The following is a 19,422-nucleotide window of genomic DNA, read 5'->3' on the forward strand; positions in this document are numbered from 1 at the left end:
AGAAAGGCTGTAAGGAAACATTATTATAACCAGAACCTTAGAGCAACCCTTCTTGGTCAAGGAATCTCTACCATAATCTCCAACACTCGGGGTCATTTGGCTTGGGTCAATTCATTGATCACTCCAAATCATTAGACAAGGTTTGCTTTGTATGGAGATGAAATTTACCCCTTGGTATCCTTCAGCCTATTGACTAGTTCTGTGTCTTTCAAAGTAATGCAGAACACGACCGCTTCCCCTACATAGGAGTACATTCATACACACATATGTACACATTTTTTTCTAGACTTGGATTAAATGTACAAATTATAACATACAAATGCTAAGAATGAAATGAAAGCTTTTATCACCCAAAAAGATACCCTTATTTTCACTAATACTCACGTACTTTATTCACAATATTTTTAAAAGTATAAACTTTGTATGTTTCACACATATCGCCTCAACAGGGAAGAAAAAAAAATTTCAGATTTCATTACCTTGCTTCCAATTTCACACACATCAATTGGGTCATTGTCGCCACAACAGCCAGTGTGTCCGTCATTGTGTCCCGGGTCCTCCCAAGTCTAAAAAAATAACGGCCAGAGTATACCATTACTACTGACAAAGTGCATCATGTTGACACTAAAAGAGAATATCCCATTAGTCTTTCTGTAAAAATGTGAATCTTCAGGGTTTTTTTTTCTCATTTAAAAAAAATTCTTGATTCACTAAGGATCTTAGCTTACATACAGTAATTTCAATCACATCCTAGACCCCCTATTATACATGTAATGCTACACTAAATTTTTTTATTGCAGTAAAAATATTCAACATATAAGTTTCCATTTTAACAATTTCTAGTTGTATAACTCAGTGGCATTAATTACATTTACAATGTTCTACAACCATCACCACCAGCTATTTCCGAAATTTTTATCAGGACCTGATAACAACTGATCTACTTTTTGTCTCTATTAATCTGCCTATTCTAAGTATTTCACATAAATGGGGTCATACGATAGTTGATTTTGTGTCTGGCTTCTTTCACTTAACATAATGTTTTCAAGGTTCACCCATGTTGAGGCATACATCAGTCTTTCCTTTCATGGCTGAGCAGGATTCCATTTTATATATATATATATATATATATATATATATATATATATATATATATATATATATATAATTTCCTTTATCCATTCATCTGTTGATAGACCCTTGGGTCAGTTCCACCTTTTGGCTATTATGAATAATGTTGCTTGACCATTCATGTACAAGCATCTATTTGAACACCTGTTTCAATTCTTTGGGGTATATATTTAGGAGTAGAAATGCCAGGTTACGTGGCAATTCCGTTTAACCGTTTGAGGAGCCACCAAACTGTTCTCCACAGCGGCTGCACCGTGTTACATTTCCCGCCAGCGATGCACAGGTGTTCCAATTTTTCCACATCCTCGTCAATACTTGCCATGTCCTATTTTTTGATAACAACCACCCTAAAAGATGTGAAGTGGCATGTCATGGTTTTGACTTGCATTTCTCTAATGACTAATGATGTTGAGTATCGTTTCATATGCTTATTGTCCATCGTATATCTTCTTTGGAAAAATGTCTATTTAAATCCCTTGCCCATTTTAAAATTAGGTTGTTACTCTTTTTGCTGTTACGTTATAGGACTTCTGTATGTGTTCTGGATATTAGATCTTTATCAAGTATATAATTTTCAAACATTATCTCCCATTTTATGGGATGTCTTTTTTAAACTAAATTTAACCTTTAAAAATGACAATAATCCTATTCAAAAGAATCACCTAATAACCAACGTGTAATCACAAAGAAATACAGATCAAAATATTTACTTTAAAAATAGATTAGAAGAAAGATGTTTTTTTGATTAACTCTTCTAGGTACTGACTATATTCTAACTAGATTTTCTTCAACACAAATGTCCAAAGCATAAGTAGGTAGGCAGTTAGACTGAAAGGAAAATGAAGTGTTTTGAAGGTAAAAGTGTCATCACTTTGACTGGACATCGAGACGGAAAAACTTCATCAGGATTTACTGGAGCTTTAAGCTGCTGGCTTTCTTTCCTGGCTAAATTGCAAGACAGAATCCTTGAAGAGCATCTCACAAAAAAGACAGCCCGTGCCTGCCAGAAAGTCATGTTTAAAATGTTGCTTTGGTTCTTTTTTCCCCCAACGAGAACACAGTACTTGGATTTGTCTGCCTACTTAGCTGGAGCAAAGACTGAAAGATAAAAGTGAAAGGGGACAAAGGAAGACTGGATTCAACAAAACCAACATTAAGAATGCAAAATCCAACCCACAGAAGAATAAGTACTTCAGCCATCTTTCCCAAAAGGGACAGTATTTCCAGGCATAATATTAAATCAATTAAAGTGTAAGTTGAAGTTCTATAATTAATGCAAGCAACTTTGCGATTACCTAACAAGTTAGATGAGTTTGGCCTGTACTCTAGTAACATACAGTTTCACAGCGGATTCTATTTAATAGACTTAATGGTTAATAAAAACAAATCATTTCTCAGAATCAGCAGGGAAAATCTAAATGGCATATTACATGTAAAAATCTTAAGTGCCACAGCATTAGCCTCGTCAAACCAGAATCTCATTTGCTCATAGCAGGAGTCGTCCTAGTGACTCTTCATTCTAATACTCAATAAGAACCTATTACATACCGGCATTGTAATGGGGAAAAACTGGTAAACAAGATGTTTCCCCCCCGCCAAGAGTTGACTGTTTAGGAAAACAGAATCTTATCATTACTCTACTACGAAGAGATTGACTCAAAACAGGAATCAAGACTCTTAAACATAAAAGTCAAGAGCTAGGAGAATTTACATGTGCCCGATTCCACTGCCATCAAGTCAATTTTGACTCATAGTGACCCTAGAGGACAGAGCAGAACTGCCCCATAAGGTTTCCAAGGAGCAGCTGGTAGATTCAAACTGCAGACCTTTAGGCTAGCAGCTGTAGCGCTCAATCACTGCGCCACCAGGGCTCCTCACACGTGCCAGATACTAGGTGCTTTATTCCTCACAGTAACCACATGAGCTAAGTGCTTTTAATATCCCTGTCTCAGGAAGGAGGAAACTGAGACAAGTTAGCTAAGGTAGGAAGTGGAACACTTGGGATTTGAACCCTGGTTTGTCTGGTGTCAAACATCAGTGCTCTAATGACTACCCTACACTATCTCTACTTACTAGACTCAATATGTAAAGAAAGATTTTATATAATTTACAATCAGTCCATACAGAAAAATAAATATTTCATAAAAAATAAACTTTCAAATCTGAAATTAAACATTATATATTTACCTTTCAGTTTATCTTGAAAATAAGTGATTCAATAAAGTATTGCAATTGGTTGATTACCCCTTACGTTAACTGTAAAATCTACTCTGACAAAAGCTTTCTGAAGGTGTTTAAATCTCTTTAGCTAAGAGCAGCAAGTTAATTCGCGGTAAGCTAAAAGTCCACTTTCAGCAATTGCAGGGAGACATACCTGAGGGATGGCACCATAGTTCCAGATGTATCCTTTATAAGGGAACAAATTTGCAACATAGCGGAGTTTTCCTTTTTTCACATCTTGTTTAATTGGGTTTAAAGGGTCCTTTGTAGCAATCTGAAATTAAAAATTTCAAACTGTCATCTATCTGGCTGTGCAATACTATCCAGGTAAGAATTTGGGGAGGTGAATTAGGGTTTGCATGCCCACTAATTCCACTTTAATGGTATATTTTACTCCTAGCTTTTTATAATTTGAATCTAAAATTTTAATGATATACTTTAGATTATAATTTAAAAGTTACTTCATAATCTGCCATTGAGTGAAAAGCTTACTTGAGGTATACAAGAACTATCAAGAAGGGAAAAATAACATTTATCAACTCCACAAAGTAAAAACTCAAATCAGCTGGAATGAGTCCTAACATTTGAGAAATTAGAAGGCTGTATTAAAAGGGCAAAATAAGTGTTCTCCAATTTCAGCTTTCCTTTAAAGCATTTAAAAATACTCAAGTATTTTTTGTGTTTATTACATGCAAAATGTGGTTACTGTCAAAAAGCTTAATTAAGTGATATAAAACATGTAATAAATACCTGTAACAAAAAGCCAAATGTGTTACGAGTCATTAGGAGGATACTAACAAAGTGCAACAGAAATTCCAATGAGATTACTTGTGCTGGGGTGACTAAGTCAATGACTGACAGAACATGACGGGAGGAAAAGGTAATTCCTAGGCTGTGGGAATGTCGGGAGCAAAGGGGCGGGGAAGGAAAGTCTGTGGCATATTTGCAAACAGTAAGTGGCTGAGGGGAGCTGTAGCACAGAGCGTAGACAGGTAGGTAATGAGAAATACAACTGTAAAATAAATAGGACTAGACAAAGGGTAACCTTAGAGTTTAGATGTTTAAATCAGTGTAAATCAGCATGGCTTGAACAAAACTGATGTGCTAAGTTTCACTATCAACATAAGGCAAAATATTACCTCCATTTTTGCATTAGACCATCGTGGTACTTCAACTACCATGTGGAACACATCCTGGAAAAACAAAGAGAAGGTGAGATGGTCACAGGAGCTCATCTGTTGTCTTATCTCAGTGAGCACACTCTGTTTCTGCCAAAGCTTAAACCGTTCGTTGTACCAAAATTTTGGATAGATTTTTAAAGTTAATGGACTTTCAACAGAATCCTTCAAAAAATAAGATAGACTGATGGATGGAGGGTATATAATAAAACAAATATAGCCAAATATTAATTACAGATTCAAAGGGGTAGGTGTATAGGTATTCACTGTAAATTCTTTTAACTTTTCTGTATGTTTTAAAATTTTCACAATAAAATATTGGGGGGGGGGGTGGAAAGGGTATTTCCATAAAGGAAAGTAACTTGTTTTAAAGCAAGCAGAGCTTGTATCTCATCTTCAAAGCAATCATCACCAAAGGCTATTCATTGAGTGATACTGCAATTACTTAAAAATGGTGTTGGGGGTTCTATTTCAGAGGCAGTTTATAAGACAACCCCCAAATCAGCCTAATTACTTTGTCATACTTTAGTTTTAGTCTCAAACAAAACTCATCGGCCCAATTACCCACATAATTCTCCAGGTTTGGCTATTTTTAAAAATCAAGCCCTCCTAAAAAAGATACAAAGTTTGACACTGAAGATAAAAGAACATATGTCCCAAAAAGATTTCAACCAAATGGCAGTTCTATTGTAATTCGTTTACAACCTAAATTGACCACTTTAAAGTGGATGATACATTCATAGGTGAAAATTCCCAGATGCTTACTGCTTAAAAACACAGGAAAAAGTCACATTTTGTCATCTTATTTTGCACACTGGAGTCAAATAATAAGATACATTTTCTAATGAAAACTGAGCTTTAAATAAGATCGGAATATTATTTTTACCAAGGAATAAAACTTTAAATACAGTTTTTCAGTTTATAGCCTTCTATAAAGGGCACCAAAAAAAAAAAAAAAAAACACCAAACCCAGTGCCGTCAAGTCAATTCTGAATCATAGCGACCCTACAGGACAGAGTAGAACTGCCCCATAGAGTTTCCCAGGAGCGCCTGGCAGATTCGACCTGCTGACTTCTTTGGTTAGCAGCCAGGGCACTTAACCACTGCACCACCAGGGTTTCCACAAATGAAGCTAAATAAGCAATTACTCCTTTATAAAAATATGTATTTAAAAAAGTTGATTTAAAATGAAAATTGCTTAGCTATGTAAGTTTTTAGCATTATCTCTACTTTGTATCAAAAAACAGAGGCTGATAAGACACAAGGGAATAAGGCAAAGGATTCACACCAATAATTGCCTTGCTGCTACTTTTAACCAAGCAGAAAAGCTACACAGGTTTAGAATCAAGAGTATAAAACTGCTGTCACTTATTTCAGTTCTTGGTCAAACCGAGAGAGACTAAAGCATTCAATGAGTTTCCATCCCAAGTCTCCTGATGCCTATTTGATGCAACATAAAAATGACAAAGAATAGTCGTACTACTTAAACCCAAGACTGAAGAAAACGCTCTGTACCTTTGAAGAGATAACAGGACGGTTTAGAAAATGTTCATGGCTAGGAAACCTCAGATCCAGTCTCTGATTAAATATCATTCTACCCACTATAAATTTTCAAGAACTGTGTCTATCTAGTACCACTTCTCAGGTATTAAAAAGATTTGTGTGTCTATGATACAAGAACAGGTCAAGGCTTGAAAAGTTTTCAGCAGTAATATCCTAAAAGTTCACAAGATGGCGCTGTTACTACGTCAAAGTAAATATCTGCAACACCAAAACCAAACCCGCTGCGGTTGAGTGGATTCCCTACAGGACAGAGTAGAACTGCCCTATAGGGTTTACCAAGGAGCGCCTGGTGGATTCGAACTGCCAACGTTTTGGTTAAGCAGCCGGAACTCTTAACCACTATGCCACCAGGGTTTCCTAGAGAGTCTCACCAAAAAACCCCTTGACCTCAAGTTGATTCCGACTCATAGAGACCCTATAGGACAGAGTAGAACTGCCCCATAGAGTTTCCAAGGAGCGCCTGGTAGATTCCAACTGCCGACCTTTTGGTTAGCAGCCTTAACCACTGTACTACCAGGGGTCCATAGATCCTCCTAACAACATTATTTAATATTACAAATCTATATAACTAATGAGAGGCAAAAATAACAGGGAAAAAACATCTTTCAGAAAATGGTAAGCTAATTTTACTGTGAAAAGATCTCCAAAAGCCTGAAGGTTTGCTGTTTAGAAATTAGCTACGCCAAAAATAGCAGAGTACCCTGCAAGGCGAGTGGCTGGGTAGTGCAGACAGTTAAAATGCTCAGCTACTAACTGAAAGGTTGGAGGTGGCGTCTACCCAGAGGTGCCTTGGAAGAAAGGTCTGGTATCAATCTACTATCAAAAATTAGCCCTGAAAACTCTGTGGAGCACAGCCTCCTCTGACACACACGGGGACGCCGTGAGTCAGAAATGATCGACAGCAACCGCTGGTAGCCGGCCAGGGCTGTGGAGATAGCCGGCCAGGGCTGCGGAGCTAATTTATTCACGTTTTCAACAAGTATTTGTTAAGCCCACCCACTATGAACCAGATACTTTTCTAGGCCTGAAGACTAGCACTGAACAAATTAAATCTTCTTTTAACTCCTTCAGAGTTGAATTTCCAAACCAGGTACTTTCAGCTGGGAGGCTTCAGGCTACAGCTTGGGGTCCATAAACCCCTGGGGGTGACTTGTCTATAAAATAGATGTTTGGCACATTTTCAAATTGCTGTACTTTTTCTAAAAACTATGAATTTGTATTTTTTACTTATTTTTTCCCCCATCAATTACTATCATAAGAGGATGTTTTCAAATATTTTGATGTAAAAAAAAGGAGGTTCCTCAGACTTCCTTTAGCAGGACTTATTACTGAAGAAGAGTTTACTAAAGAAAAAAAAGTGTTTGAGAACAGTTTACTTCTTCCAAGACACCATGGCTACAGTTTAGGGAGTTGCCACTAGGTGAACAGTGACACATTGGATTTTCAGGGCAACTGACATGAAAAATTCAATCAATTACTTCATTGCTATAAAACTTTTACTGCGAAAACATTACATACTCTAATACTCCCAGGGTTTATGCACTTAAAAATGCTGAGACAAGATTTTAAGAAACACCACCAGGAAGTACAAATTCACACCTTCTTTCTTTAATCTCAACTGGTTTCAACTATTACTTTCTTCAATCCTGGATTTGTTGTCTTAATGATATTGTCAGAATTTTTCAAACCTGTTCTCCACTTCTACCATGACTTGGATCTCAAATCCTTGCTCTAGCATCAAAGCCTTGAGCTCCCTGTTCACAGTTTTAGAGAAAGGAAGAAAGAGGTTAGCATCCCTAGAGGCACGATTTTCATAAGCCTGTGGGTGGCAGGGGAAAAGGCTTTAGCTCTGATTTCCCAAAGTCAGAACCTAACAGTTGGTCTCACTTCCCAGATTTCCAATCATTTCATCAGGCAGTCAAGAGTGTTAAAGATGTTCAGATTCAAAGGAAATTGGGAATTTAACAAGTCTAAATTATATCATTCCATTAAACAAAAAATTGTTTTAAAGAGAAGAAATATGACCTATATCTCAAAAAAAAAAACTTAGCATAGGCTTAACTGGGAATATCATAGTATGGTGCCTTGGTGGTGCAGTGGTTAAGCATTCAGCTACTAACCAAAAGGTCAGCAGTTCGAAGCCATCAGCCGCTCCTTGAAAACCTTATGGGGCAGTTCTCCTCTATCCTATATAGTCGCTATGAGTTGGAATTGACTCAACAGCAACAGGTTTGGGTTTTTTTTTGTTTTGTTTTACAGTGACTATAGGTCTCATCTCCAAACTGGTTAGTGTTCTTGTAGGAAAAGCCAGTAGTCTGGTGAATAAGCTACGGTACTTTCAATTTAATTACATCCAATCTCTGAAATCTTAGTAGCACAGTAAACGTGTCTTTATTGGGAGGCTTATGAACACCTTCTGATTGGTGATCTGTTTCCAACATGGGACCTGAAGCCCAGTAAACATGATGTGCAGTATTGCAGAATCACGTAAGTGGTTTAAATTAGCATTTTCAAGTTGACCTACCAGGTGCTTCTCTAGATAACCTGAGAAACCAAGTAAATAACCAGGCTTACAAAGAAATTTAAAAAAAAAAAACAAAAAACCTCTATTCTCACCATCCCTTTCTTTTATTTTTCTGTTTTGCAATAAAATTTGAAGAAAATCAGTGGTGGCAGAAAGGATTTTCTTCTCGGAATCAACTTGACAACACACAACAACAACAAAGACCAACAGGGCTTAATCCAGTAACTAGCTCAATGTCACAAAGCCAGTTAGTAGCAAACTAGGACTAAAATTTCTTAATCCTAGTTCAGTGATCTTTACAAAATAGTTTTAAAAGGCTGCAGAAATAACTAGACATTGTGGTCAACATCATCCTATTTTTAGTTTTTTTGGTTACTGTGTATTGTGATTTTACTATAAACCAGGCATTGTGGCTGCATATGTAATATCACAACATTATCTTTTGTTGTTAATCAGTTTTTATCTATGTTCCCAATTATAACTTTGGTTTGGAAAGCACCAAACCAAATGATAAAGAAAAAAAATTCAGAAAACTCAAACATTCTATACACAGAAAATTGGGGAAGATAGTCTTTATATTATTAATTCTGTGGGATTTTTAAAACTTCCATTTATTGAACTATCTATAAAAAGAAATAGAAGATTCAAAACAAAGCAAACCCCATATGGAAGTAAGCGATCTGAAAAGCATCCACTTAAGTAGTATAGCTTTTCTAAAAGATTCAGGCACCGTGAGGTATCTAAAAAAGTTAAACCCTGAGAGTATGCTCCCCGGACACCCTTTTAACTCAGTACTGAAATCACTCCTGAGGTTCACCCTTCAGCCAAAGATTAACAACAAAAAAAAAACCAAACCCGCTGCTGTCTAGTCGATTCCGACTCACAGCGACCCTATGGAACTGAGTAGAACTGCCCCGGAGAGTTTCCATGGAGTGCCTGGTGGATTCAAACTGCCGACATTTTGGTTAGCAGGCATAGCTCTTAACCACCACACCACCAGAGTTTCCAGCCAAAGATTAGACAGGCCCATAAAACAAAATGAGAATAATGGGCACGCCAGCCTAGGGATAAGGACGAAAAGGCAGGAGGGGACAGGAAAGCTAGTAATGGGCAACCCAAGTTTGAGAAGGTAAGAGTGTTGACATGTCATGGAGTTGGGGACCAATGTCACAAACCAATATGTGTATTAACTGTTTATAGAGAAATGAATTTGCACATCTAAAGTACAATAAAATAAAATAAAAACTGAAGAAAATACATAGCTGCAGAAAATAATCTGTTAAGTTTCTGGAGCATCAATCTATTTGATTAGAAGCTTGACTTTCTTTTAGGAGAGAAAAGGACTTTCTTTTAGGAGAGTCCCATATTTACACATGCTTCCCACAGTCATCTGTAAAACAAACAGAAGCCTACATCGTCAAAGCTAGTTTTTAACATGAACAGACAAATATCAAACTTGTAAGTGAAAACATCATGTCGTGATACTTGAGCACTTTAAGAGTTAGGTAATGCTTTCATCTACCTGGTGTCTCACGCCGCTTATGCTAACCATGTTCTGGATTTTAAAAATTTCCAGTACCTCAGAAGCTCTATGTCAGAAGACAGTCTGAGCTATAGGTGCTTCTATATTTGGTCTCAAATAGACCTAGAACAAAGGTAATCCGTACAATTTTTAAAAAATTCCAGGGAGTGCTTGCTTTTGGCTTGTTGTACCCAGTGGATCTGGAAATAATCCAAGCAGGATACATCAGTCACAAGAATTTCTAAATCTGGTTGGATGTATTATCTAAGGGCAGATACCAAAACAAACACTGTCCACATTCAAAGGTCCTAACGTGGAGGAGGATATAAGCTCTTGAACATTTATTCTATGTTCAAGGTACATTCTCACTTGGTAATGACATTCTCTCATTATCATCCCTCAGACGACTGATCATGTGAGGGATAAAGTCTATGGCCATACATACAAAAATGTATTTATGTAAACTTAATCACACTGGAATTAAAATACATATCTCACACTCTTCTGTAACCAACTGAATTAATCAGATCTTTTATTTAGGCTATCATCCAAAAGAATTTCTGTCTACCACACTTTTGTTTATGTTTGGTACATACCAAACTTCCTTAAAAACAGAAGAACCTTTTCCTGCTTCTCATGCAGCAGTCAGAAGTGCTGTGGTTTGCTGAGGCCTGCACCACTGGTGGGACCCACAGTTATCTCAAAAGCTTGTGCTTTCAAGTCAGCCCAGTGGCCATCGAGTCAATTCCAACTAATGGCGACCCCGTGCGTGTCAGAGTAGAACTGTGTCACGTAAGGTTTTCAATGGCTGATTTTTAGGAAGTAGATCACCAGGCCTTTCTTCCGAGGCACCTCGGGGTAGACTTAAACCACCAAGCTTTTGATTAGCGGCCAAGTGCATCAACCATTTACGCTACCCAGGGACTCAAAGCCAGCACAGGGTGGTAGAAAGCCAAAGTCTTCAACAGAGTAATCCCGGATTACAGGCAAAAATCAGTCCAAATAAGGCTTCGCAGTGCCACAGAGTCATCTCGGTGAGTTTTACACAACACCAACGTATAACCTGTTTCCTATTTCGGGGTAGTTTGGAGCAGCAGTAAGATTAGGCACCACACTGCTATCATCATTCTGGTCCTGGACTAGAATATTGTCCAATCAGTTTTGAACTCCCCAAAACAGCTATATATCAAGAAAATGCTTTCTTTTTTTAGCAGGTCTGTATGCCAAGGTACGACCAATAAACTTAGGCTCATCATTTCAGACCTCTTCATTACTTAAAATAGTTTGAGGTGTTACTGTAAAATATTTTGAAATACATACTATTAGACAACAAACAGACAATTCAAACCAATCAAATGATGGCAATTCAAGAGGAGGGGAAGGATCCTGCAGTTTATACCAACTCCCAGGAAAGCAGATGTAACAAATTAGAGTTTCTGAATAAATGCAACTTTGAGAATCCCACAAGAGTACACATGCCAATGAGAGGTCCCTCCTGTATCTGTGGCACGTAATTGGCCTTGGGCTGTTGACACCACTGCCTCCAGATGGAATCCAGCTCAGGCAGGCTCCTCTGAAGCAACACACAGGCTGGATTCTCTGCCAACGTCCAGGTGTCAGCACAAACTGCAGCAAACTTCCTGGTAGATATAAAACGGATCTGCCTACTTCTATCTCATAGTCAAGCCCAGGAACGTAGTAAGACTCAGCACGTACAAGGATAAAATTTCATCTTCAGTACTATCCTGGACGTGCCCTGGAATGTGATGTTCACGTGCATTATGTACCGGCACCCAGCTAAGGAACGTCAAAAACGTATGTAGCTTTTACGGCTGGAAAAACTTTGCACGCACTGTGAATCAAGCTTCCTGACTGAATGAAACCATTTTTTAAATACGTAAAAACGAATTAAACATATGTCCTTGGGTCAGTTCCTAAATACAGTACAATTTTCCCATTAGGAAGGACGCTAAAAAAGCTATATGCTTTTTTTAAAGAACTCTTTAGTGCTCGGCTACTAACTGAAAGGTCAACAGGCACTCTGTGGGACAAAGATGTAGCAGTCTGCTTCTGTGAAGATTCACAGCCTTGGAGACCCTGCTTCCATAAAGATTTATAGCCTTGGAAACCCAATGGGGCAGTTTTACAGGGTCACTATGAGTGGGAATTGGACTCAATGGCAAAGGGTTTGTTTTTTGGATCTTAATGAAATCTAAGATTTTAGTTCTAAAAACACATACAAGAAAAGACCAATGTGACTTTTTTTCTCAACCAGACAGCTTAAAAACATTTTACTTCTATTCCTCTACACCGTCCCCTATTTATAGCTGCTTTTTAAACTGAATAATCTGGTTTTAAGACTGCCTTCTTATTTAATCAATGCATCTTTAACTCACAGCATGACGAGGCCTTTAAAACACTCGTTAAGATACATATAGAAAAATCCCTAAGTGGAGCTAACTGAACTAGGTAAAGAGAGTGTCCAAAAGACCATGATGCCTTACCTTCTTGGCATAAATTGGAATATCATGAAATGGAGATATGTACTGTCCTTTTTCGTTTTCTGTAAAATAAATTAGAAAATATTATTACTGTGGTTAATTATATTTCCAGGTGCGTGAAGTACATTTTTATACTAAGATTTTATTCCCACACCAGAAAAACTGGCTGTATACTCCACATTTCCTGACCTCCCTTTAAGGCTGGGTTGAGCTCTCATCCTGTGTGCTCCTTAAGCATCTCACAAGTACTTACCCCTATAATGAGGGCAGAGACCGACTTACAAATCTTTGTATCCCCAGAGCCTAGCAGTGCCTGGTACACAAAAGATGATCACATTGTGTTATATTAATCTTACATCAGTTCGCAGTGTACAGAACTATTATGAACTACTTAGTGAGAAAAGAGGGGACCAATGTCCTAAATTATAAACTGTGTTGCTTTCGGTGATGTCCCAGGAAGACAGAGCCATCTTAGATTATGATTTTTCTTAAAGATAATCAAGTTGCAACAACACTTTCACAGGTCATGTCTATATTCTACAAACCTAACTACCATATTCAAAGAAGTAAGTTTAAAACTTCCTCACTTTTCTTCAGGAAATCTAAAGGCCAAGTCCACACTGCAGCCCTTCTAATTTCAAAACCATAGTGGAACAGGAAAAGCTGAACAAGGAGCATCTCCAATCCCATAAGGTCCCTTCAGAACCAATTTTGACTTCGTGGTCCAACTCATTACCAGATGTAAAGAAGATGGCAAATGTACATTATAGAGGTAACAAAATCTTACTTCTCCTATTGGGAAAAATGCTAAGAAACCTAAGGACTAAAACAACAAAAAACAAACCTTAAAAAAAAAAAAAAAAAAAAAAAAAATCACATAATTATATAACTGGTGCTAATTATTGGTATTTGTTAAATTCCAAAGAGTTCCAAGGAAACTTTGGTGGTGTAGTGGTTAAGTACTACAGCTGCTAACCAAAAGGTAAGCAGTTCAAATCCACCAGGTGCTTCTTGGAAACTATGGGGCAGTTCTACTCTGTCCTATAGGGTTGCTATGAGTCGGAATCAACTCCTTGGCCATGGGTTTGGTTTTTTTTTTTTTGGTTTTACAGAGTTCATTTGATAAAAACAGTTACTTTAGCCACTGCCAAAGTCAAGGAGTGGCTTTGGTCTCCCATTAATGGCCATCAATTACTCGCTGTCAGCTCAGAACCTACTATACAGCTACGGTAGTCAAAAACAGCCTCGTGCTGGAACAACTACAGATACATTGACCAATGGAACAGAATTGAGAACCCAGAGGTAAATCCATCCACCTACGGTAACCTGTCTTTGACAAGGGCCCAAAGTCCATCAAATGGGGAAAAGACAGTCTTTTTAACAAACGGTGCTGGTGAAATGGGATGTTCATCTACAAAAATTTGACACAGGACCCATACCTCATGCCACATACAAAAACTAATGCAAAATGGATAGAAGACCTGAATATAAAGCCAAAAACTATGGAGTTCATAGGAGAAAAAATAGGATCAACATTAGAGGCCCTAATACACAGCATTAACAGGATACAAACCATAACCAACAACACACAAACTCTAGAAGATAAGCTAGATAACTGGGATCTTCTAAAAATTAAACATTTACGCTCATCAAAAGACTTCACCAAAAGAGTTAAAAGAGATCCTATAGACTGGGGAAAAAATTAGCTATTACGAATCAGACAAAGGTCTAATCTCTAAAATCTACAAGAAAATCCAATACCTCTACAACAAAAAGACAAGTAATCCAATTAAAAAATGGGCAAAGGAAATGAACAGACACTTCACCAAAGACATGGCCAACGGGTTGCCATCACAAAAAAGTCATTAGAGAAATGCAAATCAAAATCTCACCCACCACCCCCATTACTGACACAAATCAAAAAAGCAGGAAATAATAAATGTTGGAGAGGCTGCAGGGAGAACTCTTATGCACTGCTGGCGGGAATCCAAAAAGATATAACCATTTTGGAAAATGATATGGCGCTTCCTTAGGAAGCTAGAAATGGAAATACCATATGATCCAGCATTCCCACTCCTAGAAATATATCCTAGAAAAATAAGAGTCGTCACATGAATAGACATATGCACACCAATGTCCACTGCAGCATTGTTCACAAAAGCAAAAGGAAGCAAACAACCTAGTTCCCCATCAACAGGTGAATGGATAAACAAAGTGTGGTACATATACACAATGCAGTATTACACAATGATAAAGAACCGACAATGAATCTGTGAAGCATCTCGTAACATGGATGAATCTGGAGGGCATTATGCTACGCGAAATAAGTGAATCACAAAAGGACAAAAATTGTATAAGGCCACTACTGTAAAAACTCATGAAAAGGTTTATACACAAAAAGAAACAACCTTTGATAGTTAAAAGGGAGGGGAGGTGTAGGAATAGAAAAACACTAAATAGACAATAGATAAGTGTACACAATACTGGAGGAGTCAGCACAACTTGTACAAGGCAAGATCATGGAAGCTCCATGGATACACCCAAACTCCCTGAGGGACTGAACTGCTGGGCTGAGGGTTGTGGAGACTGTGGTCTCGGGAAACATCTAGTAGCTCAATTGGCATTACAGAGTTTATTAAGAAAATGTTCTACATTCTACTGTGGTAAGTAGTGTCTGGGGTCTTAAAAGCCTATGAGCAGCCATCTAGGATACTCCAGTGGTCTCACCCCTTCGGGAGCAAGGAATAATGACGAAAACTAAAGACACAAGAGAAAGATTAGCCCAAAGGACTAATGGACCACATCTACCACAGCCTCCACTAGACTGAGTCCAGTATAACTAGATGGTGCCCAGCTACCACCACCGACTGCTCTGACAGGGATCACAATAGAGGGTCCCTGGAGAAAAAGGTAGAACAAAATTCTAACTCAAAACAGAAGACCAGACTTGCTGTCCTGACAGAGACTGGAGAAACTCTGAGAATATGGCCCCCAGACACCCTATCAACTCAGTAATGAAGCCACTCCTGAGGTTCACCCTTCAGCCAAAGATTGGACAGGCCCATTAAACAAAAAGAGACTAAAGGGCCACACCAGCCCGGGTGCAGGGACTGGAAGGCAGGAGGCGACAGCAAAGCTGGTAATGGGGAAACTAAGGTTGAGAAGGGAAAGTGTGGACCTGTCATGAGGTTGTTAGCCAATGTCACAAAACAGTATGTGTATTGTTTAATGAGAAGCTAGTTCGGTAAACCTGCATCTAAAGTAAAATAAAAATAAGAAAAAGACTTGCTGTCAGTATATAATCTTAGTAAAAAGTATTACTATGTAAAAAAATCTAAGTAAAAGATGAACTATTTGTTCTCCAAAAATAGCTTGAAGACAGTTACCCAGATCATCCCACCAACTTCAAACCAGAGAGTCACCTCTCTAAGCGCCTCTCCTTAGAGAAATTCTGGAGTCAACACTAACTACAGAAAAATGGTCCAGTGAGTTGTTAATCAAAAGTCTCTGCACTGCCCTTGGTGCTTAATTTCGAAATTAAAGTGGGGAGTCCCACCCTTCCTGGATTTTACATGGTGGTTTAACCTTCAGCTAGATGTGTAAACTCTAGGCTTCACTTTCCTTTTCCTCCCACTCACACCAGGCTGCTTTTTGCTAGGGGCTTTCTTTGTTCAATTCTTTCAGTCTTCCTATTCGTCCTCTCTATTCCTCCCTTCCCAGCCCTCACCGGGTTCGCAGCACCTGCCTATTTCCTTCCATAATAAAGTCGTAAAAAAGTTAACACAGAAATGCCTTTGGTGACACATTTATGAACGCCTGCGTTATCGCCAACAATCCATTTCTTGTAGCCTGGATGGTAGAAGATAAAGATAAACCCAAGGTAGCTTTCCTCCACGTACAAGGGCAAGAGATGGTGCCTCCAGGAAAGCCGAACGCCCTCAGCCTACAGATCCCTCGGTAAAGATGCGGGACTTGGTGTGGGTACCCCTTAAACGCCAGCTCCTTGCACAAGGGTAAAAACTTGGCATTTTCTTACTCATGCTTACAGGCTGACGTCACTTGCTTGAGGGCGAACAGCTTTCTGTATCAAAAGGCGCATTCCCAGCATCGATGCTACCCTGCCTACAGCAAAACCCGCGGGAGGGACAGCAGCACCTCCCGGGGCCCCCGAGGAATAAAGGGCCCAGGGCCTGCACTGACAGCCCCGCACCGGGGCCTCGATTTTCCCGTCTGCAGAACCCGGGGTTGGATTTCATCCCGCTCCTCGCTGACCATCTGAGCCACGGTGGAGGTATTAAGGTCTTTAGGAAACCACTGGCCCCCCAAACTGTGCAATCCTCTTACGCAGATTATTTTACCTCCAGGCACCTTTCCAGAGTGACTCAGTGGTTTCCTTTTCCCAGCAGACACCGCCCCAGCCGCACACCTGCAGACAGCCCGGCCCAGGCTCGGGTGCAGCGGGCGTGCGACCATCGCTCTTCAGCGGAGAGGGATGGCCGAGGCCGAGCCACGCCGTCTCTCCCGTGAGCGGTGAATGAGAACCGTGAGGGCCGGGCCGCCCGGGCCCCAGGAGCCCGGCCCGGCCGAGGACAAGCGACAGAGCGCGGGCCGTGCCCGCCCGGGCGGGAGGCGAGGCCCGGGAATGAATGGGCGGGTGAGCGGGGGAGGGGCGCGGGCCGCGGACACTCACTGAAGAAGACCCGGTACTCGAGGGTGAAGGGCGGGGCGCGCTCCTCTCTGCTGAAGGCGTCCATGGTACCGGAGACGAGCCGCCGCCGCCGCCGCCGCTGACACAGACCACAGAGACGCACGCGGCTCGGACTGACAAGTAGAGACCTCCGCGCCTGCGCACTGCGTGGACTAGCCAGGCCGGCGGGGCGGGGAGCGGCCTTCACCGCCGCTAGCGCTCGCGTTCCCAACCCACCCCCGCCCAGCCCACGCCGTGCGCAGGCGCACTCCGCCCGCCCGAGCGTCGCCGAGCCCTAGCCCCGCCCCCTCCGGCCAGCCTCCGCGGCTAACGTTTGTTGCTCTGCTGTTGGGCCACGTGGCTGGCGGCCGGCTGTCTCTCTACTCTTCTCCAGTCCTTGCCGGCGGGCTTTCGGGCTCTGACAGGGGAGGGTTACGCGGAAGTTCTCAGCTTGGATCAGCTAGGAGTAGACCACAGCTTCCCACTGTGACACACACAGCGAACTTACCTTTGACTCTCACATACCCTTTCCAGGAGACAAGTTCCTTATCTCAAAAGGCAATTATGAGTCACGAGCTTCCCCAGACAGGCCCTGCCTGCGATCTTACAGCATTTTTCGATCCGTTTTAGCAAAGCTGTTTTTACTGATACCCGTCTACGGCTAACCAAAAGGCCGGCAGTTGGAACCCACCAGGCGCTCCTTGGAAACTCTACCTGGCAGCTCTACTCTGTCCTATAGGGTCGCTGTGAGTCAGAATGGACTGGACAGCAATAGGAATAAGTAATGGCTGCCGGCAGGACTTTGGTTCCCAGCACCTCCACTATCCAGTGTATGACATTGAGCAAGGTACTTTTAAGCAGTCTGTTTCTCATCTGGAAAATGAAGATAACAGTAACTATTCCATGGGGTTGTTGGGATGATTGAGTTGATACACTCCAAATGCTTGGTGTGGGACTTGGAAGTCCAGACCAAACCCATTGCCATCAAGTCAATTTCGACTTACAGCGACTTGGGAGTAGATACCCCTTAAATTCCAATTTCTTATACATAAGTAAAAACTTGCCAGGCTTGGAACAGTGCCTGGCACACTCTAAAGGCTCAGAAAGTAACTTGTTACTCTCAGTGTCCCCAGTGAAGGAGAATTTGCTGTGTCCCCCTCTGGCCCAGCTGCCCCAGGTCACCAGGACTGCGGAAGTAAGCATTGGGAAGGTCCAGACCTGAGCTCAGAGTCCTTTTGTTACCAATTGCCAATCTGACAAAAAGGGTCCTTGTCTTTTCCCAAGTAAGAATACAAGCCAAAGACGAACTTTATCTTCAGCAAGCTTTATTTTGCTTGAGTCAAGCAAAAGGAGTCAGCGAAGATCTAAGCTGCTCCAAAAGACTGACTCCAAAAGGGAAGCAAGGCTAGGGTTTATATGGGTTTGGTGGAGACAATACAGTAATGAATGTTTGGTGGGGTTCTTTCAAGGGGAGGGTACTTCTCAGAATGGCTGTGTATGTTAACTAGGTTGCCGGGGCATCTGGAATCCAAGATGGAACCTACTGATATTCAAGATGGAGTCCTCTCCACAGTCCTTGGTATCACTTATTATGGGATACAGCACAAGCACACTGATCTTTGGCCCTACATCACCATCTTCAGAGGGCTAAGGAAGATTATACAGCAGTCACACTCCGTTACTCTGTGCATGTGAAACCTGCAAAGGAGAGGGCTAGAAAAATACTAAGAAAGAGATAGTAATTCAAGGGCTGCCCCAGTCCTGTCTTATGTTGACAGGGTGGGTTCCTGTTTACCCAACTCCTAGATGGTAATCTTTTAAAAGCTCTTTTGTTCAGCCACCAGCACGGTTAACCCTATCTGTGTCACTTTCAGGACATTTCTCTCAGAGATAGGGTCTTTGGGGCTTGTTTTTCTTCTGTGTCAGGCCAAAAAACCAAAACCAATGCCGTCCAGTTGATTCTGACTCATAGCGACCCTATAGGCCAGAGGCAGACCCCCCCAAATAAGTCTGATGGAGACTATGGGCAGATATTTATATCACTTACTTTTCCAATCCTGTATTAAGAAAAAATATATTCCAAAATCCTAATTATA

The 19,422-nt window shown here is 40.6% G+C and overlaps 1 protein-coding gene across 1 annotated transcript in view; it reads right to left on the reverse strand.

The window, feature by feature from the left end:
• PPA1 (inorganic pyrophosphatase 1) overlaps positions 1-17,481 on the reverse strand; it is a 31,351-nt gene extending 13,870 nt beyond the window's left edge. Inside the window, exons 1-5 of the mRNA XM_003409311.4 lie at positions 17,330-17,481; positions 12,643-12,701; positions 4,491-4,544; positions 3,506-3,625; positions 480-566 (exon numbers count right to left, since the gene is read on the reverse strand). Of these exons, the coding sequence (XP_003409359.1) occupies positions 480-566; positions 3,506-3,625; positions 4,491-4,544; positions 12,643-12,701; positions 17,330-17,393 (384 nt within the window). The 5' untranslated portion in view covers positions 17,394-17,481. The remainder of the gene's footprint in view (positions 1-479; positions 567-3,505; positions 3,626-4,490; positions 4,545-12,642; positions 12,702-17,329) is intronic.
• Between the last annotated feature and the right edge of the window lie 1,941 nt (positions 17,482-19,422).

Source organism: Loxodonta africana, chromosome 16 (assembly GCF_030014295.1).
Source record: "Loxodonta africana isolate mLoxAfr1 chromosome 16, mLoxAfr1.hap2, whole genome shotgun sequence".
NCBI classification, from domain to species: domain Eukaryota; kingdom Metazoa; phylum Chordata; class Mammalia; order Proboscidea; family Elephantidae; genus Loxodonta; species Loxodonta africana.